A 25,433-nucleotide genomic window follows, 5' to 3' on the forward strand; every position below is an offset into this window, starting at 1 on the left:
TATTAAATGAATGCGGAAAGCATGAATACTCTGGCCATTTTTATCTTTTATTTTCAGGTACGAAAAAGGCCGTGCGTATAGTGATTGGATAATTAATTGCTGAGTTGATAAAGTGGAGTTAGGTAAGCAATGCTTGTGAGGATCAGCAATTTAATACACCATATTTTTCTTAAACTATCTTTGCTATATTCATATTGATAAAAAAAAGGCTATGCTTCGAATTTATATATTGCATAAGAAGAAGAGTAAAAGGATAAGTTGTCGCTTTATAGGCTCTTTTTGATTGTATTTCCTTGTCATTGTATTTTTAATTCTTTATTCTTTTTTTCTCTTTTAGTGCATTCGGTGTTGAAATATTTAGCAGAAATTGGTCTTTGCCAATAAGTAAATGAAAATTAATTGTCAGCAGCATCTTGGTACTAATCATCAGAGAATATTCCGCGAAATATTTAAGTCAAAGGGAAAGATAATGTAATTCTACCTTTGCGAAGTTAATTCCGTTTAACAAAGTCTTTTAGTCTTTAAAAACTAAAAAAAGTATAACTTCCTCTATATTATTATAAAGAGGTGTCTTTCTGGTATATACAAGTTTTGAAAATATGATTTTGCTTAAAATTTAGGACTACACATTATATTTCATACTAAATTGTTAGCCTAATTGTGTTAATTTTCGGTTTCTTTTTTGTATTCTTAAATTTAACTTTCTAAGTTAACCTCCCATAAAAGAATGCATATTTGAGCACTTCACTCAAACAATTTTGTTTAAAATGGAAGACTTTTTGAGAACATGTTAATTATTGTTATTTTAAATATAAATCTTTGTCTGTATTTTTATTGTATTTAAAATGTCCATCGAGGTAACTAAGGAAAATTTTATGCATTCTATAAATGCTTTGAATAGATTTGAAAAAATAAAAAGCAATAGATTCGCAAGCTAGATAATCATTTATTCAGAAGATCATGTAATATCAAATTTTATAGAGAAATCCATAACACAATTGTAGGGCCACACTACTTATTTAAATTGATGGAACTGGCTACGATTTTTCTTAAAATACTCCTTCAATGTACGAGGCTCAGTATTCAAAACCATCTTAAGATCATTCGTACGCAGATCTTGCTTGCCAGCGTTGATCATAGACCAGATCTCAATTATCATTTCAATTGCGCAATCATTGAGATATTTACCAATGGGAATAGACCATCGACCATCATGATCCCAGCTTCCGCCTTCATGATGGCCTTGGTGTTCTTTGAAACGACTGTCGTCTTTCATACGATGAAGGTACTTCTTCATTTCACTTTCAGATATTTCCACATACTTGATTTCTGCACGCTCTAAGCCTTTAGCAATTTCATGAACGTTTTCCTTGGAAGTCATGATACGACTAGGTGTAAATTGATAGAGCTTCTTATGAAGAGAGGTACTATCGGTGCGCTTTTCATGTTCTTTAGCCAGCATACAAATAGCATTAAGTACATCATTAACATCAACAGAGCCCCAATTAGCATTCTCCTTGGCAGGAAGGGCAACCACATTTTTGTTTTCTATCTGAGGTGCCATAAAGTAAAGAAACTGGTTGAATATAGAATGACGAATGATTCCATGCTTTTCAGGATAAGTCTCCCTGACCTTTTCTTCAATTTTATAGATTTGTTTGAGATGGCGATATTCTTGTTGCTCATTAGAGGATCCCTGCTTACTGATACGATCAACACCAACACTAATACATATGCAACATCAGTATTTAATAACTTAGGTTTTTCTTCATTACATTGAGTGCATACAAAGGAACTCGACGTTTTGACGTTTACAGGCCTTGATCATACATTCAGCCTCCTTGAGAGTATTATGGGAATGCTCAGGAATAATAGAAACAACATAGGCATTTTTCAAAGCCTTGCACAACATTTCTTCGTCTTCATAGTTGACTTCTATCACAATGGCTCCCATTTCTTGAAGAATGCTTAAATCATAACCACTGCAGTTGCGACAGAAGACACATATTCTCCCCCCTGTAGAGTAGTATCTCTCACCCTTCATTTTACCTTGAAGCATGCGATAGGCAATAGCAAAGCCAAGATAAGAGTCACCATTAGTAATTACACAAGTACGTTCGTTATTAACAGACATTTTTATTTGAATAAAAAAAAAGAAATCATAGAACATTAGCGCCTTCTTTTATATTTTTTTTGTACGTGTTTTTTTATTTCTTATTATGCTTGACACTAGCAGGTTTAAAACAAAGACACGCCCTTTTCTGCACTAGTTAATGGCAAGTAGCAAACAATCATATGATATATAATATAAAGTCAATTCAATAAACAGGAAATCCCCCTTTTTATTCAAATGTGAAAATCTATCTATTCAAAAAAAAAAAAAGTAATATATGGTACAAATTATAATAGTAAAAAACAGCTTATGAAGCACGACAAATAACTTCACCGCCCACGTTCTTTTCAATTGCTTCTTGAACTTCTAAAACACCTCTGTTCGTGCTGACAATGGCAATCTCTCCAGGTTGAAGCGGCTTAATGAATTGTGCTCTTCTTCCATTAGCAAGATTCTTGAGTTCGTTTACTGTAAAGTGAACCTTCTTTGAAGGTTTACTGATGACCGAAAATTTGGACAAGGCAGGTGTATTTTCCTTGTATTTCAATGTGAGCCAAAGTCTTCGAGTGGCTACATTTTCGTTTGTTGTAGGGGTATAGGTTTGATCAGGGCCAAGATGATTACCACGAGTAACAGAAGAAATAAAGCCTTCCTTATAGAGAATGTTGGAAACAGCTAAATTCATCTTTGTTTCTGGTATCGCAATTGATTGAAGTCTAGCGCGGAAGCCATTTTGAACTCTTGCACAAAGATCGTAAACACGAGGCATTGTTAATTAAAAAATGAAAGAGACGGGGTTGTCCCAAAAATGATATGCCCAGGCAAAATAATAGAAGTCAGTTTAGCCAATCACATTTGCTTGTATGTAATAAGCCACATTTGCTTTTTTGCTGCTCGTAATGGATACGATTCTTAAATCAACAGACTATGGATAGATTACATATAAACATTCTTATAAGATATCATGCATTCAGTAATATTCTTTTATGTCTCAAAGAATGGAAAGCATCATCATCAAGTCAATTTATCTTTACTAGTTTTTCAACTTCGCATATAAAAAATTCAAGAATGTAACTGCTTTATTCCAATAAACTTGAAACGAGCTTTATTTATATTTTTTTCCTCGTGAAAAATAAAACGCAATAAAATAAGATGTGATTAACCTGTTAACCAAGTTATGTTTGTCAAAAAGTATAAATAGCACAAATATTGGCTTAGATAGTCTTAATCCATCGAGTAAAGCAGATAGAAGATGGAATTATGTCTCTTTTCTACTTTTAAATTAACTTGGTGATCTTATTTTAAGGGAAAGCTATTTTCTCATATTTAGTAATATTTAGACATCACTTTCTCACTCTCACTCTCACTCTCACGTATATATATATAAACTTCTTGCCTATGAATATCCACATGTAAGCTTTTCCTCTTTACCGGAAAAAATGATTAAAAATCCTTCAAACTCCAATCAAACATTTACTGAATTTTTCAAATTTTGGAAACGAAGTAGTGAAATTTTGATAACAATTGATAAGAGGATGTTGAGGTAGTTTGAGATAGAACAATTAGTGAAAGTAAAAGAAAGACACCAAAAGATATAAATACATAAAATGAATGTCAGTAAAAGATTATTATAAAAAACATTATATATAACTTACCCTCTACGTAAAGATTGAGAACCCACTGTGGAGTTCTCATACAATCCTCAGAAGTACTGGGATTCATGTATTTGGGTGATCTTCCATTATTATGTTGTGGCACGTATGTAAAAACATAATGTATGTTTTTGGCAGCATGACGATTACATACCGTACTACAAGAGCTGAGCTTGAGGGTGACATGTACTTTTCATTTTGATCTGACTAAAATAGTTTTTGTTAAGTTTTTAGTTTTACGTTGATTACATGTTTGACTAGTAAAAGCCTCAGCAACATGGACAAACTTAGTTTCCCTTGTAAATCCTTTGACATCTTATTAAGATAATCGGAATCCTTCTAATAAGAGCAGGAAGTTTTCCTTTTACAGATGTACAGAAGAAACCGCCCTCTTAAACAATTGTTCTTTTCTTGCAAGAGATAGATGACTTATTATCGTTTGTAGGAAGCAGGACCCATTTTTGCTTAGTGTCACAATGTTGTTTCTTTTCACCAATAGAACTAGTACTGCTGTACTTGATACTATCAAGTATTCTTTGGGCAATCTCATGAGTAGCTTTTTGGTTTTTGATATAACTTTTAAAATTAAGCTTGATTAACCTAAGCATATACGTTGTGAGCATAAAATAATTGTCCTTCAATAAAACTCTCTTACCAGTTGTTCTTGTTATAGTAGTTATAGTAGTTCTTAGTCTAATAGAAGCAGCCTTTGAGAAATTGATCAAATTTCATGTTTTGAGGGTAGATAGTTCACTAGTAAACCTAAAATCTTCTTGGGTAGCAAGATTGAAGCTGTACGTATGATAGTATTCTTTAGTAAATGTCTTTCTAATCCTTTCCTTTGAAGAAGAAGAACCAGAACCACCTACAGTAAAGATGTCAGTAACGCCTTGATCAATACCCCAAACAAGAGCTTCATTGCTCTTAATTTCTTCAACAAAGTCTTTAGAAGTCAGAGCATTTTGTACTTTATCAGTATTTGGAGAAATTTTCTTGGGCTTTTTCTTGAAAATAAATTTTACAGAGGGTCCATTTGTTAGAATCAAGTTCTTAAAAGTCATTATCAGCTACAAGCGATAAATACATATGTAAAATAGCGTATCTAACCAAAACCTACGCTTACTATTTAATATACCATTGTCCTTTTTAATACCTATTTTAGAAAGGTCAAAGAATTTTGAGTGCCATGTTGAGAGATAACCATCAGTTGCTTTTTTAGTGATACTTTACTTATCACTGATACAAAACTTGGTAATTTTCCAGAAAGTTTGTTCATCAATTTGGGTAGACTTGGACTTACAATCATACAATGGAAGTAAAGAAAACATTTTTGAGCCTCTGAAATCAGTGTACTTTCTGGACTTAAATGTATTGTCTCGCATCTTCTTTTGAGTGTCCTTAATAAGCGCTCTTGACCCTTCTCAAATCATCAGCAAACAGTTTTCAAATTTCTTTGAGACTTCCAAAGACTTGTTTTAATTGATAGATACCAGAATAGCTTCTTTTAAGCTTTTGTAGCTTTTAGTGTTCAGAGTGGAGATACCTTCAATAGACTTTAGGTTTCTATGAACATAACCAGGAGTAGCAGCTTTTTGGGAACATTCTCTTGGATAAGTTGCTTTTTATTCATTTCCTCTTGTGTCACATGAATTCATTAAAGATAATGGTATGGACTTGCATAAACATTTGCTTCAGTTGGATTCTAAGAGTTGTGAGTGTCATATTTCTGCCAGTGAAGAGGATCATCTTGAAAGCATCCTTGTTAGCATCGTTCTTCTCAACAGAAGAGTGTCATTTAGAAGTAGAGGGGCTTGACTTCTTTTGGTAGACGTGATGAGCGAGAGACTTTCTTTGTGTTACAGTTAAACTACCACCGCAGAAAAGGTTGTGACCAAATTTAGGAAACAGACTAAGAAAATAGACGATAATTCTTTTTCCAAATTTGCTTGAAACGTTATTATACGCCAAAGTTTCATATTGCTTTGTCATATATGTCACAATTGTTTGATGCCCTTGTTTTTTAAAATCATACAAGTTAATTCCTTTAGGTAAAGTCTCGCAAAACCTATCAAAGCAGTTCTTGGCTTCTTCATCAGCTTTCTTTTCTTGTTCAACAAAAAATGAAAAAGATAATGAACCAAATTTTGAGCAATAGAAGCAAAAACTTGCTTGTTCTTAAATTGATCTAGGTAAAAGTAGTTTGCAAACATAGATCAAGCATAGACGACTTGAGTTATGCGAAATACCAGCTTTTGGATTTCCAGAATTATATTAGCATCCTTACAAATGTTGTTCAAATTTGCCTTGATAAGTGAAGTTTTTGTAAACTCTTTGTGTACTTCCGCCTTGCCCTTGATACGGTAAGAATAACAGGGGCTAGAAGATCTCGCATAGTCAGTTCCACCACAAGTAGGCTATTTCATTGACGTTGTAGATGATTATTGAGCTTCTTCCTGGTAATTCTTAGAGCTACTTGTTTGTCTTTCTTTTTGTGAAAAGCCTTAGAAATTTTCTTTTCTTGGTTATCAAATCCTTTACAAGCAGATACAGTAGTAGCAGAATATGTAGAAGGAGCAGCAGAATACAAGCTTTGATATTGTAATTATCTATGATTTATTGTAATGTAGTATGGTTCAGTAAGAGAAATAACAAATATTTTCAGACCTTGTTTTTGTTCAGACGCTGCAAATGTATGTGATACCTTTTCTTTACATTTATTTCTCTTTGCTTTGATTGCTTTTTAATATTGATATATACTTTCCTTTACCTAATATTATTTGCTTTAATTTGCTTATTCATATAAAGAAAGCATCAACTATTGTAAAATTTATCTTACTTCTTTTTTAAGCCTTTAAATGGATCACTGGATGGCACATAATTAAAAGTAAACCTTATGGGAGGTTTAAAATCGTTATCAAAGCCTTCTTGAGCATGGAGTTTTCCTTGAATCGTTTTAAAGCCAAAAGCATCGGCTGCCATACAAGTATGATTTTGGCCTTATTCTATTGACTGACAGTGACTTCATATAACAAGTTTTATTTACCTCTTGGTTTTTTAGATGATGAACCCTCCTGATCTGAAGGGTCCAACCTAAGCTTCTTTTTTCACTTCATCTGTATTATTCCGTACTCTTAAATAAGAAAAGTAAATAAGATACTTACTGCTCATGAAGATTGATAAGGAAGAAGAAGAGTGAGAAAAGAAATATGCATTTAGCTACGTTGTCTACTTAATTTATCAAAAGAGGATCAAACACAGGTTTTTCATTAAAAAAAAAAGTAAAATATGGTGTTAAAAGATGCCTTTTTGGTGACGAGCATTTGACTACTCTAACTGTAGAAGCTTCTTCATAATTTATTCCAGCAGACTGTTAGAGATGGATAAGACGCTCAATTCCATTCTTTGACCTTGAACTTTTCTTTTTTTTTTTTGTAAAATCTATAATGCCAATATAAATTTTTTCATTTATTTGAGTAATTTTGGGACAATTCATAAAAACAACAAAGTTGAATGTTGGTTTGGGTGTTCAAGTCTTTTTAATACATAACCTATTCATTTGGTTGTAGTGTTTTCGCTTTTTATGTCTAATAGCCTTAAAATTACAAGTTTATTTTGAAGCTTTTACTTTAGCAGCCTTTATAAGACATTGCGTAAGAGGTTCAGAAAGCTGGAAGATACCTTTGGTAGTCATCAAACGATGCGTTGGCATGGGCTGATATGTTCCTTTCTGAATGACACCATTAACAACTTGTACACTCCCAATGATATCCTCTGGATAATTAATACGTCCCCAAGCAGGGGGATCGCGCTCATCGCCTATATGCATCCAGCTAATTCATGTTGTATAGGGGTTATTCCTCAGCCAAAATAAAATTCCTTCTTTTTATCTTTTTTTACCCTTCCTTTTGCCAATCAGCCATTGCCTTTAAGTTACTATCGTCTACTCTATGTATGTTTTCCTTTAAAGTTTCTGTCAAAAACGGTATAAACTCTCCATTTTCTATAAACGTCTGACAGTCCAAGATATTTTTATTAGAACTCCAGCCGATGATAAGATTTGGATGATCTTCTATTTTATGATCGCCAAGTTCGCTATCTGATACATATGAAATCGCGTATTTCTGGTTATTATTGTTCGATGAAGTTGTATGTGCATGCAAATGAGGATGTGCTGTATAAGTAAATTAATGTCATGACAAAATATCATGTGATTAACTTACAGGGAATCACTGTGCTCTTATAAAATGTTGAAGAAGCATGAAAAGAGCGTGACAATACGCGTCTTTGTATAAAACAGTTTCGTGAAATTTGACCGAACATATCAGAGATTTAAAAATAAAAAATAAAAAATAAATAAAAAAAAATAGAATTTTGAAGTTCCGTATTGACAAGGATCAGGGAAATGAAAAAAACAGCAAAAATACCACAATGGATTTTAAAAAGTTAGGCAATACCCTATCAGTATTCAATCGAATAATATATAGAGAACTTTTGCATAGGGTAACGTGCGCTTCAACTTCACTTAATTATTCAATAAAGATCTTTAATCGTTGAATAGTGCTACTTTTGCGTTAGCATATTCGGAGATATTGCGGTAGGTGTTCCCAATACACCAAAACCTGCAGTCGCACTACAGATGACCACATAATAAAACAAGAAACAAATTTAACTCGTAGCTGTAAGAAAGTTCAAGAACCATAACTAAAACTTTGAAAATTTTCAAATTAAAGCCATTTCCACTAAAGGATGCTCACTTCATTTGTGCACACTAAGCCATTTCGAACAAGGTTATTTTTCCCTTTTTTTTTTTTCTTTTTTTTTCTTTTCTTCTAAAAAATAACTTCGAGATTAGCATTGACAGCTTGAAGCAACATGCATCATAGTGGAAGCGCTGTAAAAACAAACATTCTATCAGATCTGCACAGATTTGAAGAATGCAGAAAGCAAAATGAACAATACTCTCGAATTATAGCAAAGCAGGAATTGATGATAAAAGATTTAAATAAGAAGTTAACACATTTATCAAATGAAAATGAGAAGCTATCGAAACATAATGAGCAGCTTGAAGCCCTTATCAAACAATCGATCCCAGAACTTGGTAACCATAATTCAAGTCATGTCGTACCACACATCATCCAAGATTCACCAGCTCCTCCTCCAAAATCACCATATAGAGCACACAACTATAGCAAAACACACGAGAATGGGTCTCAGTCATTTAGCCCTAGCAAAAGGCCACCCGAATTGAAACTGGTCTCTTCTAACTACTCTCCATCAAAAAGTAACAGTACCAACTCGAAGCAAATTATCGCTCCACAGTATAATAGTCCACAATTACCTGCTGGCTTACCTAATAGTGACTCTAGATCCAACTTTTCACATCGTGATTTACAAGAAAAGACACATAATGAAACAACAAAACCTTTTCAAGAAAAGAAGGGTTCTAACGAAAACAGCACTGCTCCTTCAACACCCATGCTCCCTCGCACCCCTAGATTTGACTCGCTCATGACTCCTGCATTAAATACTACAGCATTGAACAACTTGAATAATATACACGTTGATGTGATCAGTTCTACTGTGCGTATAGATGAAAAAAGCAAAGAGATACCGTTATTCACTTTTCGAGTTTGCCAAGAATGTGGACATGTAAAGAACGAATTATGGAGAATAGAAAAGAGTTTGCATGATATTCAAAGCTTGGATAAAAACGTAAAAAACTTTGATTAACAAAAGTATACTAAGTATATTTTTATTTTATATAGTTAAAGGATGATAACCCGGGAATAGCGCATTTACTTAAAAAGCTTCCCGAAAAATCTCTAATCATTGCACACGCTCCAGCAAAAGTAGATGAAAGAAAGGTAAATCATAAAAAAAAATGCGCTTTATTTATAATCATTTTAGCGCGCCATTGAAGGCTATTTACAACATGCTATTTCTTTAAGAATTACAAATGCCACAAGCTTACGTGAGTTTCTTAGTTCTGAAGTGACATTTAATTCACCAAAACAAGAGCCAATTGTAAGTTTGTAAAGGTTTGATTTTTGTTGCCTTGTATTGAATCTTCGTTTTATTTTTGTTGTTGGTTTAGAGATTTAGTATCAAAGAAGGATATTTGACTAAAAGAAGAAAAAATATTGGAGGATGGATTTTAAGATACTATGTTCTTTGTGATGGCGGCTTAATCACATACTATGAATCTGTATGATCTAAAGATTTAAAATGTTTGATTTTGTTATTAATTTTATTTTATGCAAACAGAAAGACGGGCAACTCCTTGGCACTATCAATTTAAAACATTCACAAATAGAAAATTACACAAACAGTGAATCACACGATTATCGTCATGCCTTCATAGTGCTTGAACATAAAAGGCCGCACTATTTGCAAAAGCACATCCTATGTGCCAATTCAGACGATGAAAGAGACGAATGGGTGGCTTATTTGAACCGCTCTGTGCAACAATTCTGTCACAGCCAAGATCATTCATTCAATGAAGCATTCGATAGTAATGAGTCCTCTGTGAAGAGTTCCATAAGGACGAGTACAGAATTTACTCCCACACGAAGTAGCGATCATTCATTTAATTCGTTATCTTCCAATGACGCTCCCAGCCCAAGAGCGTCTGTATCTGATCAGACTGGCCTGTTTTTAGCTGATCGTTCAGTCAGTGGACGTCGATCATCTAAAAAGATTGCTCACAGACATACTCCCTGGAGTAAACAATCAATCGAGAGCTATGTCCCGGACGAGTCACTTGACCATGAAGATGATCCAAGCGATAGTCTCTGTCAAGTATTTGGTGTTCCCTTAGAAGAAGCTGTAACTAAATCTAAGATATATGATCGATGTGTTTTGCCAGCCATTATCTTTCGATGTATTGACTATTTGGAAAGCAAAGACGCCTTGTCAGAAGAAGGCATATATAGAATGAGCGGAAGTAATTTGGAGATTAGAAATTTAAAAAGACGATTTAATAATGGTAATACAATTTTAACATCTTAATTATATTTAGTCTTGACTTTGTTTCAATAGAAGGTGATGTTAATCTTTTAGAAGAAAAAGAAGATTATGATATACATGCTATAGCAGGATTGCTCAAGATGTGGCTCCGTGAACTACCTGAAAATATTCTTACAGAACATTTGCTAAGAGCGTATTTAGAAAACACCAGTAATGAAAAGAAAGCACTATCTTTTTTAAACCTTTTAAACTTTTTTTCTAGGCACCTCTGAGCATACAAAGATAGAACAAATTAGTGATCTTGTATCACTGCTTCCCTTAGTCAATTACACTCTTTTACGTTTTCTTTGTGCTCATTTAGTCCGAGTTATTCAAAATGCCAACAGGAACAGAATGACGCTTGGAAATATCTGTGTCATATTTTCAGCTACTTTGGCTATTCCTTCTCATATTCTCCAAATGATGTTGATGAAATTCAATTCAATATTTTGGACAGATTATTGCTGCTCAAAGGAAGAAGAAAATAATGAGGAGCAAACATTCCCAACTGAAGATACTTTAAAGATTTATATGCAAGATATTGATTCACAAGAATATGTATCGGATGTGCCTTTGCAAAAAATGGCGCGACCCTCTCTTCAAAATAAAAATGTAGGTCAGAGTAACACAAGTATTCGCTCTTCTAGGAACAACAACCATTACCATTACAACACGCCTGAACATTTTGTATCGCTGGAGAAAAAACTAGAAGGTATGGCTATTATTTAAAAACAGTTCACTTGTATGTTTAAAGTATTGCTTAAATATTGTATTTTATAGAAATAGATGACGATTCTTTTTTGTATGATGAAGATTCTTATTACTTTAGCGAGGGTGAATTTGAAGTAGCTTATTTTGCTTCAAGATCAAGCGCTAACAGTAAATACGTGAGAAATTCCTCTTAGTCCGTCCTCTTATACGCTGTTTCTAAGCATTAATATAAATGAGCTGTAGATATAATTTACCTTTCTTTCTTTGCTCTGGTAGTGAGATATACAATAATTTTTATACAATAGTAATAACCGTAGTAATAATAATATAATAGTAATAAAGTACCATTTATCAATTTAAAATAAAGCTTTCCTCTCATTAACCCTTACTAAAGCAACGCATACATCTTTAATATAGAATATGAATATGTATCTTTACAACGATAAGCTAGGCAGTGGCAGCAACGAAGACACCCTCCAATACTTATTCGCAAAAAAGGACTGAATTAAAGTTTTCAAGTAGCGAGCATAGAAAAAGAAACCCAAGTTAATTCTGACTTTTTTCTTCTGCTTTAAATTATTTTGTATTCCTTATAACTCAACTTTCTTTTATTTAATCTAATGGAATTATCACATAATCAAAAAAAAACACCCAAGGGAATATCTCCTTTATTAATAGAGAAGAAAAGCTCTTCTTCCTCTTCCATTTGTTCTTCTCCTTTCAAACATCAAGATACTAATTATGTTGGAATTACCATTAACGACGAACTACCACAAAATAAAGAACAGCCAAGTCAAGCAAAACGTAGTTCACTTCCAAAAATATCAGCTACCACAGCTAATACATCACAACCTCTATATTCTCCTATTTATCAATCATCTTCCCCTCATTCTTCTTCATTTTCTCCTACAAAAATGCGTTTCAATTCTCAAGCTGTTATTCCTGAAGAAGAAAACAAAGGCTGGGCTTACTGTAGTCAACCACAATGCTCTGGTGCATTTCGTAGAATAAAAGGCCAAACCGACTTACCTTTATCGTATCATCAAAGACTGAGAGAGAGGAAACGATACGGGGTATGCGACCTGTATGTGACATACAGCTGTGATATGTAACTTACTTTTTCTTATGATTTATAGCCGCTTTATATGCTCACAATAGAACTAAAAACGACTTATCAGACTTGCAACCACTCTTTCAAATATAATGAAACTAATAACCCTCGAAGGGTCTTGACAAAGCCAAGCAAGCCTACCAAGAACGATGGATATGATAATGAAGATTTTGATTACATTTTATATGTGAATGACATATTAGGAGGTGCTGAAGGACACAAGTAAGAATGAATATAACCCTTCTTCTTTATGCTCATATCGTTATACTATTATAGATATGTTATTTTGGATGTTCTCGGATCTGGTACCTTTGGACAAGTAGTAAAATGTAGAAACACAAAAACAGAAGAAGTAGTTGCAATCAAAGTTGTCAAAAATAATCAAGCTTACCGCAATCAAAGCATGATGGAAGTGGCCATTCTTCAAATAGTAATATGAAAATTATAAAAACTTATAAAATATATTTGTGAACATGAATTTTATATAGCTAAATCAAAGACACGATGTACATGACCAGCACCATTTATTACGACTGAAGGACACATTCGTTCATAAAAGACATCTTTGTCTTGTGTTTGAATTACTATCTGACAACTTGTATGAATTAATTAAGCAAAATCACTTCCGTGGACTTTCAACCAACCTTGTACGTGTATTTACAGCACAAATATTGGATGCATTAACAGTATTAAACGAGGCACGTATTATACATTGCGATTTAAAACCCGAAAACATTCTATTGAAAAAGTAAGTTAAAAAGCGTTTGGTGAATCTTGCATTAGTTATCTTACAATTTCTGTCATCTAGTTTAGAATCACCTACTCTTAAAGTTATTGATTTTGGATCAGCTTGTCATGAAGCGCAAACGACATATACCTATATCCAATCAAGGTTTTATAGATCTCCAGAAGTATTACTTGGTCTACCTTATACGAGTGCAATAGATATGTGGTCTCTTGGTTGTATAGCCGCAGAGTTGTTTTTGGGATTGCCCTTATTTCCCGGTAATTCTGAATACAACCAGTTATCTCGTATTGTAGAAATGTTGGGGTAAGTTGTGAGTATACGCAGAATTAAATAAATTAACACTCACTCTGGCATAGTACACCACCCAATTACATGGTAGAAGTAGGAAAAAACTCGCATAGATATTTTGATAGAGAAATAACACCCGAGGGAGGAAAGCGATACGTTTTGAAATCAATAGAAAAGTACTCTGTCGAACAAAGTAAATCAGAGCAACCCTCAAAACGTTATTTTTCAGCAAAGGCTTTGCCAGAGTTAATAAACAGCTATCCAATTACAAGAAAATCACAAATGACACAGAGCGAAATGGACAAAGGTAATGTAGAATGGTTATGAAAAATTCTTATTAAAACGGTTCTTTAGAGAAACAAAGTAGACTGGCATTCATTGACTTCTTGCAAGGGTTGCTGAAATTAAATCCCATAGAGAGATGGTCCCCACAGCAAGCAAAGCAGCACCCGTTTATAACTGGACAGAGGTTTGATTATCCGTTCCAGCCACCATTTATTCCTAGAAAACAACAACTTCCTATGCCTTCTTTTCAAAGCAAACAACACAATCCAGTAGTCTATCATCCATCCAACAACAACGCTCCTCAATCTACATTTTCTGATACATACTTATCTTCTACTTATCCTCGTCTATCGGAACAGTCTGTCATGAATCATCATGGGAGTAAAAGATCTTCTTACATACCTCCCTTACCAAGCGTTTTAGAACCACCCCACACCCTCTTTAATCATCAATCTCAACATCATGAAATACCAACTACTTTATCCAATTTTGAATTAGCAAACAGTTCTATGTCTGATAGCAGTAACCATTTGGGCTTGCCCCAAACAAATCATATAGGCGCTATTGGCAACGGCAGGCCTCGAGCTAATACAGTTGGTACAATGCAAGTTCCTTCACAGATTCAGTGGGCTACAGTAGACCATGGGCATGGAACGCAACTCTATAGTCCTTACTATCCTTACGGACAGCCAGATCAAACAAATTCGTTTACTGACTTTAGTGGCTTAAGAATAGAGGGTACTAATGGAGATATTTTACCCCGGTGGAACGGTACAAATGAGACACACCATCATAACAGGCAGACTATTGATCTGGAAAGAGATGGAGATTGGCAAGAGGACATACCGCGCAAAACACACCCTACTCATAGAAGAAGCAATAGTAGCACTATTATGTTCCCAACTATACAGTCTTCCTTGTCGTCTTCTGCCGCGAATGCTTCTCATACAAGATCAGGGGTTTCTAGCTTGCACAGATTGGTGAGAGGTAATTCATATGGCAAACAGGAGGATCTTGAGTGGGATGGTGTGGTTCATCATTCACCGCCTTCAAATCAACAGCGAAAGCGGTATGATGATATAAAAAACAAGGATGTAAACCAAAGTACAGGCGAAAAGTGGAATCATGATCAATCTGGATGGACCATGGCTTAAAAAGATAGCTTCATCTCTCTCCCTCTGCACTTTTATTTCCTTAGAGACTACTAATGAAATAAAAGATTTCTATGCTATCTAAATAGGCTTGATTTTTTTTAGAACCAATCAATATTCTGAAATTTCAGATATGATATTAAATATTCGTTTGAACAATATTTATGTGTATAGCACATTATAAGCCATAATTTAACGTATTTATGCTTGGAAACCAATCAAAATTCACATAAAATAGTTTTTTTTTTTTTTTTTTTTTTTTCAGTCTCTTTTGAATATTCAAATTATGTCTTTACGTCGAAGCACAAGGAAAACAGTACAAACTACTACTTCATTGCCTGAAAGCATCGAAAAAAAGGCAATCAAAAGGATAGCGACAACAAAAAAGCCTGTCAGTGCCAAGAAAGTAAAATATGAAGTTAAGCAAGATCCAGGCTTTTCAATACCGCCCAATTGGGAAATTGTATACAACAAACTGGAAGCATTTCGCGATATTGAGGAAGCACCTGTTGACACCATGGGCTGTGAAAGGTTAGCTCAGACAACAGCACCTCCAAAAGTAAGCAATGATACATTCATGAATGTATCCAAAAAGAGAGGTTCATTTCTATATTTTGTTAGATACAAAGATTCCAGACCTTGGTTGCTCTCATGTTGTCTGCACAAACAAAAGATACAGTGACAAGTGCAACCATGATTAAATTACAGAATGAACTACCAGCCGGTTTGAATCTTGAAAGTATTTTAAATGTTGATGTCACAACACTTGATCAACTGATTCGCTCCGTTGGTTTTCACAGCAAAAAAGCAGTTTATATAAAAAAAACAGCAGAGATATTGAGGGATCAATATGATGGTGACATACCGGATACCATTGAGGGTTTGACGAGTTTACCAGGGGTAGGTCCAAAAATGGGATATCTTACTTTGCAAGTAGCATGGAATAAAAATTTGGGCATTGGGGTAGATGTTCACGTCCATAGAATAACAAATAGATTGGGGTGGGTATCCACAAAGACTCCAGAGGAGACGCGGGAGGTAATTTTTTTTTCTATTTACAAAAAAAGAGTTAAGGTGTGTTTTTTTTTGTTAGAGTTTGCAGTCTTGGCTACCAAAAGATAAATGGAAAAAGATAAATCCTATCCTAGTGGGATATGGTCAAATTGTTTGTTTACCGCGTAACCCTCGTTGCGATGTATGTCCAGTCAGCGAATACTGCCCTTCTTCTGAAATCAAGAAAATCATGAAGAAAAAGACACAAATCAAAAAAGAGGGGGATAAGATTAAAGTGGAACAGACAAAAGAAGAAACTACTGAATCGATATACTTTAAAAAAGAGTTTGATGATCGGCCATTCGAAGATGATTATTAATAAAGCATTGACATCTTTTCTTTTTTTCAGTTGAAAAATTGACGGGAAATTGGATGGAATGAATATTATGCCTACAGTTTTTGTATTTAAAGTTCTTTTTTTTAGTGTATATACACATATATATAAACCTGTTATGACTAAAAGATTGAGACTACACAGACCAGCTGCTGAAAATGCCTCAACGTTAATAAATAGCCGTATGTATATACAGAATAAAAGCAGTTCTTTCTTTTTTATCATTACTAAATTCTAGAAGAAATAATTGAAAACAATGAGATTCAAACTGTTGTGGAAGGACTAAGCTCTACTGAAACCCAAAGAAATAGGATTGATGCAATGTCTACTCCTGATATATTTACTACAACTCAAGCGGCGTTTATTGCTATTGAAGCAAACCCTGTGTCCACACCTATCATGGATACAGCTTCATCTACAATGGAAAACCCTCCAGCTAATTCTACTGCAGCTGTTGTTGATTTTAAAAAGCAAGGGTTGAATGAAAATAAGCTATCGAATAACGAAAAATCCCAAGAAAAGGTAAAAGTAAGAAAGAAAAGGTATAATAATGAACAACATAGGTTTGCTTAGCCTTCTTCTTTTAGGAAAATAGCACTGCAGATCATAACAGCGTTATACAAGAGACATATGAGGCGCAGCAAGCCAAACCAACAGAAGTAGCAGATGATGGTGCTGACAAGCAGGTAGAAAATATTACAACGACAAAAAAGCCCAAAGAGCACGAATTAGATGAGAAACATTCCTCCAAAGAGAACGTAGATATAGAAGAAGAGGAAGAAGGGGAGAATGAAGAAAAGAATGAAAAAAGCACATACCATACGGTACTAGAAACCGTAGTAACGCGTACTCTTGCCAAAACAACAGCAACAACCCATGATCCGATAGTTACATCGTTTCTTGAAGGATACGGTGCCGCTGCTGGTCATGTAGAAGACGAATTTGGTGGATTAGGGCTTATAGGTGTATTTCAGCCTTCGACAGGCTTTAATTCTGGAAGCAATACGAATTGCCTAAGCCATTTACTCCTAATCTGGGCAATTCTTTCTGTCGGATGCTACATTTGGATGAGAGGATATTTATAAGTAGAATAATAAAGCGTGATTGAAAATGCTATTTATTTATATATGAAAACTATATACACTTTTAAGACATATCTTTTTTCTATCCATCTCAATCCTTGAGATGAGGAGGTTCATGTTCTTTAAGATGTGGTATGTGTCTTTCTTCTAAAAATGGACGCTCTGCTTCATTTGGAACATGACGATTTGAATTATAAAAAGACAATCGCGTGCTAGAGTCCATTGTTGTTGAAGGCACTGAATCAGAGTTTATACTATCCTTCGTTCTGTTGATCATAAAGTATCCTTTAGGATATGAATCATCAAATTCAGCAGGGACCAGCTCCTCCATCTGTCCCTCTCCCATGTATTTTGATCCTCTAATATTCGTTTCATTCTCTATTCCTTGCAAGGGAGCAATGAGTTGTCGAGGAATAACACCATTGTTTATCAAATTCGGATCCCCTTTAATAGCTGTTTCTGCGCAAGTGTAATTGATATGCGATTCATTGTCAACAGCATATCCTTTTCCATACAGGTGGCTACGGCGACTTCGGCGTCTGCATAAAAAGAAAAAGAGAAATCCTACATTTTCACTATATTAGAATACATTTGTATTTTTTTATAAACCCATTTTTCTCACCAACTAAAGCAATAAGAGCAAACCCGCCCCCTACTGCACCACCAATAATAGCATTCATATTTACCTCGTCTCCTGATCTATTGTTGGATGATGGAATAGAGGTTGGATTGTTACTGCTGTCTACCTGACTGACAGTAGAATATGTTGGGACATAAGAATAAGATGTGGCCGTGTGTGTGTATACAACTGTTCCAACTTGCGTAATGGTAATATGGACAACGCTTTCTGTTTTCTGAACTGTATCACCTGGAACATATCTGGGCAAAAGTGTCGCAACCGGCAATACAACTGATATGTCAGCTTCTGATGGTTGAGACATTATATTTTGCAGCGTTGAAATACGAGAGAAATAAAGGGAATTCTTTCCTCTTTTGAACGAGCTGATGTTTTGAAGTAAAAAAAAAGGATAAAAGGGCAAAAAGAAAAAAAAAAAAAAAGAGGGAAACAAACAAAAAAAAACCTCAAATGATGCTTTTTAAACATCTCCTTGGCAACAGAAATAGAATCGGAGTCGAATCCGAAATCTGAAATGCCCAATTAATTGTCCTTTTCATATAAAAGGAACGCTGAAGCTTTTTCAGGCAAACTAAGTTCGTTATTATAGTTACTCTAATAATTAAGGTCATCCCGTTTCAGCCACATAAATCATATTTAATAAAAAGAATTATTTCAATAATAAACAACGTTTTACTAAAATTTCAAAGAAAAAATAAAGTTATTAAATACTTACACAAAAAAAAAAGTTTTTACTGCCCTACATGCATAAGACACACATCTTTGGAGTAATAAGGTTTAACAACTAAATTGAATATTGCTTAAGCCTTGTTAGACCACTGCATGTAAGAAATCATAGGATTAAAAATAGGTTGGAATACAAAAAGCCTAGAACTATAATTTTAAAGGTATACACCAGTGGCGTAACGTCAAAATGTCAATAGTTAATGTATCACCCAATTACATACTCTTTTTTTAGGCATATATGCAATGTAATTATACAATAATATACTATTTTACTTGCACTTGTATCTTAGAAATTCAAAGCAGCTTTGATTCTCTGTTCCAGTGATTTACCATTTGTTAATCATATATCTTACTTTAATAACCACTTCTCTGACATTTGATTATTTTAAAATGAAGGAAACGAAGTAAGAAGGACATTGTACTACAGTGATCTTTATTTGGCTTTGAATACGCTTTTTTATAGAATTTTTGACACACATTCATGTTTTCTTTTATTTTTTGGCATATTTTTAATTTCATAATCAATACAAAGCATTAAGGATTAGTACAATTTTAGAGCCCTCTTCTTTCTTTTAAAATATAGAATGAATTATAAATGAGCTTTCTAGTTTATTACAAGTATGGAAAGGGCAGTGTCTCAGGTGAATTTGGTAATAATGCAGTTGACATGGATATTGAGGAGAAGCAATTTGGATTTTGAACCCCCTGAGCGCGAGCAAAAGAACAATACTGAGAGACAGACAAGCAGCTTACTCTCTAATAAGACCATACAAAAGGGGCCTGCAAAAAGTACGATGACTATATGAAAAGGTACTTTTTTTTTTGGTTTACGAAAAAAGCCCAACACCAGGCAAATAAAAAAAAAGAGTTGAATATTCCTCGCCATATTGCTTATGATTTTTTTTTGTATGAGGAAATTATTCCTGTGCCGTCTTTAGACGTACACTGTAAGAACACATTTAAATATATAGAATAGAAGTATAAAATTAATGTGGTATCTGATTATTGTCTTTAAAGTTTTTCTGTTACAGATTTTCTTGATGAATTCTGCGAAAGAGCATAGTAGCTCTAGCAGCTGCTTCATTTGGACAAAATGGCGATTACTCAAAAGGATGTTTCCAATGAGTTCTCCAGAGACACAGTACACCACAGACCATGTTTTTTTTTTTTTTTTTTTTTTTTTTTTTTAACCTCAATGTATAACAGTTTTCTCTATCCTCTGAAGGTGAGAAATAAATAAATAAACAGCTCAATATTATTCTTTTTAGCAATATTTAGTGAAGCAAAGGTTTTTGTACCGGTCAGAAGACAAAAACACGCAAAGTTAAAAAGAACTGAAATGCAAGCAAAGTATAAAGAGGGATAAAAAGCGAACTATCAGTAGCATTACACTTTATTCCGAAATTATTGGTATACTTTTGGGGGAAAAATTGGTGTAAATAAAATAGAAAAAAAGGTGTAAAAGTAAAAATAAATTTAGTGTAGAAACAGGAGAAAAATTGGTGCAAAGATAGAATAAGAATAATAGCATTAATCAGTACATACAATAAAAGAAAAAAAATTAGTAGATAGAAAATAGATAATATATCGATAACATGAAGCTTACCAATAATACGAGACCTACGTTCAATGATAAAATGTCCAACAAATGAATGTTAATAAACAATAACAACTTGTTTAAGTTCAAGCTTACCAAAGTGTATCTAGGGTAAAACAGTGATAACTGTGTTGGAAATTCGTTCTTCGTTCTCTTCAGCTCTTCATCTTCTTCGAGTTGGGCTTCTTCTTTCAGCCCCAGCACGCTGAAACCTCTCTGGTATTTCACTATTCAAGCGAAGGTTACGAACAGTATGAATCATATTTAGGCATGCTGCCAAGTCCCAATTCCGTAAACTTTTACGAAACTTTTCAGCACCTGAAATGTTTTGCACATTTATTTTACAATTTTGAGTTGTACATTTGATGTCGTGTGAGATTTGTGAAAACCTTTCATTTGTTCTTTTGTATGTCTGTCATAGATTATCTTTTTATTCGGGGATTCTTCACTGATTTGAACAGCGTTATTTTACGCGTTATTTCAATTACGTGAAAGATTAGAAGAATTCCTGGCATAGGATTGGATTTATGACAATAGGAAAAGAGCTTGTTATTTTAGTTGATACTTCTTCTTATCAAAGAACCATCATTAATACAATATATATTCTAAAAGAGTATGTTTACTTTAAATCAATTGTATAATCTTATTTAAAGAAATTTGTATTTTATTTTATTTTAATTATGATCTTGTATTAAGACTTATATTTATCAATGTCAACTACAATCAATTACTCTTCTACAACACCTATGAGTTATCCTTCAAAAGAGCATAAATGTCTCACCTAAATCCTCATTAAAAAAAGAATAATTTTTAATTTGGATATACTCGAGAATAAAAAGCAACTCAAAGTAATTATCGTTTGGGTGCTTGTGTAATAGGGGTGTTATATTTCTCGATTAACAAAACTAACATATAAGTCAAACAACCGATGAGTTTCTTGAACCTCTTACTACTGTTTTTTATGATTATCAAATATTCTACATTTATCCCACCCAAAAAAATGAATTTATATATTAGCTTACCTTATAAAGATATAAGTAAAAATGGATCTCATTATTACTCTTATGTATATATATGGAAAATAAAGCATGGCTCAGGGAGCATGTATCGTATTAGAGGTTAGTTTCGTCAACATTGATATTTTTTGTTAGCCACCCAATTTTTACTTTTTAAAAGTCCGTATTTTTTTTTATAGAATCTACAAACTGGCAATGGAAAGTGCAATTGACAATTTTCTTTCTAATTAATCAAGCACACAAATATGAGCTTAGAAGTGCAGGTAGCCAAAAGTGATCAAAACCCTCTAAGAATATATCTTGCTCTAGAAACAATGCAACAAAGACAAATAGGGACTGGAGATCTAATCACTTTAAAAAAACAAGATCGTGTAATACTTTTAATCCAAGCCCATTTTGCAGATCTGTTTAATAAATATTTTGTTTTTAGATCGTAATCGGTTATGCTTGGCCATCGATATTAGTCTCAGTAAAAGGTATCTGAAAGTATATAAATTACTTTCATGCTGACGCTTTTTTTTTCTTTTTCTTTTTTGTAAAAAAAACAGATGTTGAATTGAGTACAAGTGCACGATTAAGTGGTTCTTTTATGATTGGAGATTCAGTTGAAATCTTAAAGACAGATAGTGCAGAAGCAGAAGCAAATCAAATAAGGATTCAATTGCTTTCCAAGTTGACATTTCAATCAAATCAAGATTTCATAACATATATAAAAGGATTTTTAGGTAAAAAGAGGGAGGGGCAGAAAAGGATACACAATGCAGAAGTTTATTGAAAAAACCCAAATAGTCCAACGAAAGTTCGTCACACATGGGCAGATGATTGATCTGGAGTATTATGGAACCAAATTACGGATACAAATCATGGACATCTTTGCAGAATATAAATCAGATATTTATCAAGTTAAACAAGGAACAAAAATCATCCATTCTGTTGATGTGTCTTCTTCTTCAATTAAAGAAGTCAAAGCTACAAAGACAAGCTATGAGAGTATAGGAGGACTATCAAAGCAAATACAGGTTGTTCGCGAGATGATTGAAACACCCTTGAAGAATCCAGAATTATTTACAAAATATGGTTTAAAGCCACCAAGAGGATTACTATTATTTGGTCCTCCTGGAACAGGGAAAACCTTGATTGCTCGAGCTGCGGCTGAAGAGGCTGGTGCTTACTCTATTATTGTCAATGGACCAGAGATCATTAGCAAGTTTTATGGAGAGACTGAACAAAAGCTACGCGATATCTTTGAGGAAGCTGCTGCTCGCGCACCTACTATCATCTTTATCGATGAGATTGACTCTTTATGTTCAAAAAGAGACGAAGCTCCTAGCGAGCTGGAAAAGAGGATAGTGACAACATTGTTGACACTAATGGATGGAACAAAAACAGAACATAATCGTGTCGTTGTCATCGGCGCTACCAATCGGCCGAATGCCTTGGACGAGGCTCTTCGTAGACCCGGTAGATTTGATAGAGAGGTAGAAATCGGTATACCCAATAGTGAATCAAGGTTCTCTATTTTTAAAACAATCATGTCCAAAATACCTTACTCTCTAACTGATCGGGAGCTTGAACAGCTTGCACAAAAATCGCATGGTTATGTTGGGGCAGACATTGCTGCTGTTTGTCGAGAGGCTGGACTTAGATGCATCAAACGTTGCAACGCAATGTCTGTAAATAATTTAGCGGTAAATTTGCAGGATATGAAAGAAGCTATGAGCGAAATTCGACCAAGTGCAATGCGTGAAATAATGTTGGAAGTACCAAAAGTGTACTGGTCTGATATTGGTGGTCAAGCTGATATTAAACAAAGATTAAAGGAATCAGTAGAATGGCCACTACAGCACCCAGAGGCATTTGAGAGACTCGGTATCAGACCACCCAAGGGGGTTCTTTTGTTTGGACCACCTGGTTGCAGTAAAACACTAATGGCAAAGGCATTAGCTACAGAAGCCGGCTCAAATTTTATTGCTGTGAAAGGTCCCGAGGTAAATAAAAAAAATGTGATAATGATAATATAACTTAAATATCTTTTTATAGTTGCTGAGCAAATGGGTCGGTGAATCTGAAAAAGCAGTTCACGAAGTATTTAGAAAAGCAAGGGCCGCCTCACCATCTATTGTTTTTTTTGTAATACATGAAAAGTATCGGTTTTGTTGTATTTTGTCTAATTATCCTTTTCTCTAGGACGAAATCGATGCATTAACAGTCAAAAGAGGGTCCTCTGGAGATGGCGGTACTTCTGTTGCAGATCGTGTGTTATCTCAGCTATTAAATGAATTAGATGGTATTGAACCTTTGGTAAATGTCACTGTAGTAGCTGCAACAAACAGACCAGATATAATTGTAAGCCTGAGTTATGGAAGATAGACAAGTTATTTATTGCTCTCTTGTTAGGATAATGCTTTACTGCGTCCTGGAAGAATTGACAGGATCCTTTATGTTGGTCCTCCTGATTATGCATCACGTAAAGAGATTTTCAAAATTCAATTAAAAAAAATGGCTTGTGATGAAGATGTGGATATAGAAGAGATTGCAACAAAGGTATCAGTAAAAAGCGATTTTGCAAAGGTTTTGGATAATCATTTCTTTCTTTCAATAATAGAGCGAAGGCTGTTCAGGAGCCGAGGCAGTTGCTATTTGCCAAGAGGCAGCTTTGATAGCTATGGAAGAAAATGTCTACATAGATTCGGTAAGTTTCATTTATAGAGCAATGTAAAATTGTTACTTATATCCTCTTCTTTATAGATAAAAATGAGACATTTTAAAAAGGCACTGGATACATTTACTAGGCGTATAACACCTGAAATGCTAAAGTTTTATGCTGATTATCAAGAACAATCTGGACTTCAAAGTGTCTAGCCAAACATTGTGAAATAAATGCAATCAATACTAAAGGCATGAAATTCTGCATACAGATATAAATAACATAAATGGCAGAAGATACTGGACTCGAGTTCATGTTTTCAGAAACATATTTTTGAAAATGACACTCAAGCCTATAATTTGAGGTCCCTTTGATATACCTAGCATACAACCTTTAAGAGTGTATACCTGGAAACCGTGCTACTTGTTAATATGCAATTGAGCTTTTTCTTTTTTTTATTTGTCTATGCTTGTATTCCAAGCAACAAAGAAGCACAAAAACTTCAGCATATTCAGTACGGTAGTCCTAAGAAAAGAAGGCACTTCGGTTTTCAAGTATCAAGAGAGATTATACCACTGTTTGTATACAGAAGAGATGTTGATCACTTTTTGTATGACAGTTGTCGTTAGTAAATTACTTGCTTGTATAGGAAAATATCTGAATCATCTTTGAAATATGGAATATGTACTTTTAAAAGGAACATCTAACTAATAATACAGAATATATTTAAATAAACAAGCTTTTATTGTCAAGACCGCATACTTAATTGCTTGACCGAGATGAAGTGTTGACAGCAACAGGAACTTTGAGTCAAAGAAAATTGCATGATCTTTCCAAATAAAGTACGACTCTTGTTTACTATTGGACAATATTCACGTTCAACTTGCAACGAAATTTCATTTTCATTTTTTTTTTTCTTTTTCAGTTATGGCCTCTTCGCTCTCACTACCCTTAGTAGTCTGGCATGGTTTATCCAATCCAAATATAACGTGTATTACCTACAGCCACTCAAATATATATACTGGCCAAAAAGATGGTCATATTTGGGTTTATACTTTCAAGGATAACTTCATACAAGTAAACTAAGAAAACTTCATAATATAAAAAGTATCAACTAAAAGGCATATAGCACAAGTTACTTTTAGTAGGCCATAAAAAAGCTGTGGTTGCTTTATGTGTTATGCAGACAGAGTCTGATTGTCCTTCAAAAGTAGACATTTTATTAAGTGCTGCTGAAGATGGGTAAAAACAAGTGGTGATCTCGATCCATTTACTTT

The 25,433-nt window shown here is 34.1% G+C and overlaps 13 protein-coding genes across 13 annotated transcripts; 7 read left to right on the plus strand and 6 right to left on the minus strand.

Annotated features, from left to right (window-relative positions):
- Positions 1-1,015: 1,015 nt before the first annotated feature.
- RO3G_06504 (uncharacterized protein) lies at positions 1,016-2,044 on the minus strand (the record flags this gene model as incomplete). The annotated part of the gene is made up of 2 exons (XM_067661094.1): positions 1,016-1,724; positions 1,776-2,044. The coding sequence occupies 2 exons, from the start codon at positions 2,042-2,044 to the stop codon at positions 1,016-1,018; spliced, it is 978 nt and encodes a 325-aa protein (XP_067517195.1).
- Positions 2,045-2,420: 376 nt separating this feature from the next.
- On the minus strand, positions 2,421-2,882 carry RO3G_06505 (30S ribosomal protein S8; the record flags this gene model as incomplete). Its single annotated transcript, XM_067661095.1, has 1 exon — positions 2,421-2,882. One exon carries the CDS (start codon positions 2,880-2,882, stop codon positions 2,421-2,423), a length of 462 nt encoding a protein of 153 aa, XP_067517196.1.
- A 1,611-nt stretch (positions 2,883-4,493) lies between these two features.
- On the minus strand, positions 4,494-4,826 carry RO3G_06506 (uncharacterized protein; the record flags this gene model as incomplete). The annotated part of the gene is made up of 1 exon (XM_067661096.1): positions 4,494-4,826. One exon carries the CDS (start codon positions 4,824-4,826, stop codon positions 4,494-4,496), a length of 333 nt encoding a protein of 110 aa, XP_067517197.1.
- A 1,152-nt stretch (positions 4,827-5,978) lies between these two features.
- Positions 5,979-6,744, minus strand: RO3G_06507 (uncharacterized protein; the record flags this gene model as incomplete). Its single annotated transcript, XM_067661097.1, has 3 exons — positions 5,979-6,179; positions 6,239-6,353; positions 6,602-6,744. 3 exons carry the CDS (start codon positions 6,742-6,744, stop codon positions 5,979-5,981), a joined length of 459 nt encoding a protein of 152 aa, XP_067517198.1.
- Positions 6,745-7,372: 628 nt separating this feature from the next.
- On the minus strand, positions 7,373-7,685 carry RO3G_06508 (uncharacterized protein; the record flags this gene model as incomplete). The annotated part of the gene is made up of 2 exons (XM_067661098.1): positions 7,373-7,595; positions 7,663-7,685. 2 exons carry the CDS (start codon positions 7,683-7,685, stop codon positions 7,373-7,375), a joined length of 246 nt encoding a protein of 81 aa, XP_067517199.1.
- A 1,066-nt stretch (positions 7,686-8,751) lies between these two features.
- Positions 8,752-9,801, plus strand: RO3G_06509 (uncharacterized protein; the record flags this gene model as incomplete). Its single annotated transcript, XM_067661099.1, has 3 exons — positions 8,752-9,477; positions 9,531-9,629; positions 9,673-9,801. The coding sequence occupies 3 exons, from the start codon at positions 8,752-8,754 to the stop codon at positions 9,799-9,801; spliced, it is 954 nt and encodes a 317-aa protein (XP_067517200.1).
- An 897-nt stretch (positions 9,802-10,698) lies between these two features.
- Positions 10,699-11,499, plus strand: RO3G_06510 (uncharacterized protein; the record flags this gene model as incomplete). Its single annotated transcript, XM_067661100.1, has 3 exons — positions 10,699-10,708; positions 10,804-10,941; positions 10,994-11,499. 3 exons carry the CDS (start codon positions 10,699-10,701, stop codon positions 11,497-11,499), a joined length of 654 nt encoding a protein of 217 aa, XP_067517201.1.
- Positions 11,500-12,395: 896 nt separating this feature from the next.
- RO3G_06511 (uncharacterized protein) lies at positions 12,396-15,067 on the plus strand (the record flags this gene model as incomplete). Its single annotated transcript, XM_067661101.1, has 7 exons — positions 12,396-12,483; positions 12,640-12,814; positions 12,869-13,022; positions 13,081-13,340; positions 13,401-13,643; positions 13,697-13,935; positions 14,046-15,067. The coding sequence occupies 7 exons, from the start codon at positions 12,396-12,398 to the stop codon at positions 15,065-15,067; spliced, it is 2,181 nt and encodes a 726-aa protein (XP_067517202.1).
- A 283-nt stretch (positions 15,068-15,350) lies between these two features.
- On the plus strand, positions 15,351-16,436 carry RO3G_06512 (uncharacterized protein; the record flags this gene model as incomplete). The annotated part of the gene is made up of 3 exons (XM_067661102.1): positions 15,351-15,623; positions 15,686-16,102; positions 16,158-16,436. 3 exons carry the CDS (start codon positions 15,351-15,353, stop codon positions 16,434-16,436), a joined length of 969 nt encoding a protein of 322 aa, XP_067517203.1.
- A 336-nt stretch (positions 16,437-16,772) lies between these two features.
- On the plus strand, positions 16,773-17,536 carry RO3G_06513 (uncharacterized protein; the record flags this gene model as incomplete). Its single annotated transcript, XM_067661103.1, has 2 exons — positions 16,773-16,973; positions 17,039-17,536. The coding sequence occupies 2 exons, from the start codon at positions 16,773-16,775 to the stop codon at positions 17,534-17,536; spliced, it is 699 nt and encodes a 232-aa protein (XP_067517204.1).
- An 88-nt stretch (positions 17,537-17,624) lies between these two features.
- On the minus strand, positions 17,625-18,474 carry RO3G_06514 (uncharacterized protein; the record flags this gene model as incomplete). Its single annotated transcript, XM_067661104.1, has 2 exons — positions 17,625-18,097; positions 18,156-18,474. 2 exons carry the CDS (start codon positions 18,472-18,474, stop codon positions 17,625-17,627), a joined length of 792 nt encoding a protein of 263 aa, XP_067517205.1.
- A 1,515-nt stretch (positions 18,475-19,989) lies between these two features.
- Positions 19,990-20,415, plus strand: RO3G_06515 (uncharacterized protein; the record flags this gene model as incomplete). Its single annotated transcript, XM_067661105.1, has 4 exons — positions 19,990-20,037; positions 20,103-20,121; positions 20,165-20,246; positions 20,382-20,415. 4 exons carry the CDS (start codon positions 19,990-19,992, stop codon positions 20,413-20,415), a joined length of 183 nt encoding a protein of 60 aa, XP_067517206.1.
- Positions 20,416-22,372: 1,957 nt separating this feature from the next.
- RO3G_06516 (uncharacterized protein) lies at positions 22,373-24,316 on the plus strand (the record flags this gene model as incomplete). The annotated part of the gene is made up of 6 exons (XM_067661106.1): positions 22,373-23,497; positions 23,550-23,594; positions 23,697-23,810; positions 23,907-24,059; positions 24,115-24,201; positions 24,302-24,316. The coding sequence occupies 6 exons, from the start codon at positions 22,373-22,375 to the stop codon at positions 24,314-24,316; spliced, it is 1,539 nt and encodes a 512-aa protein (XP_067517207.1).
- Between the last annotated feature and the right edge of the window lie 1,117 nt (positions 24,317-25,433).

Source organism: Rhizopus delemar, genomic scaffold (genome assembly GCF_000149305.1).
Source record: "Rhizopus delemar RA 99-880 supercont3.4 genomic scaffold, whole genome shotgun sequence".
Lineage (NCBI taxonomy): Eukaryota > Fungi > Mucoromycota > Mucoromycetes > Mucorales > Rhizopodaceae > Rhizopus > Rhizopus delemar.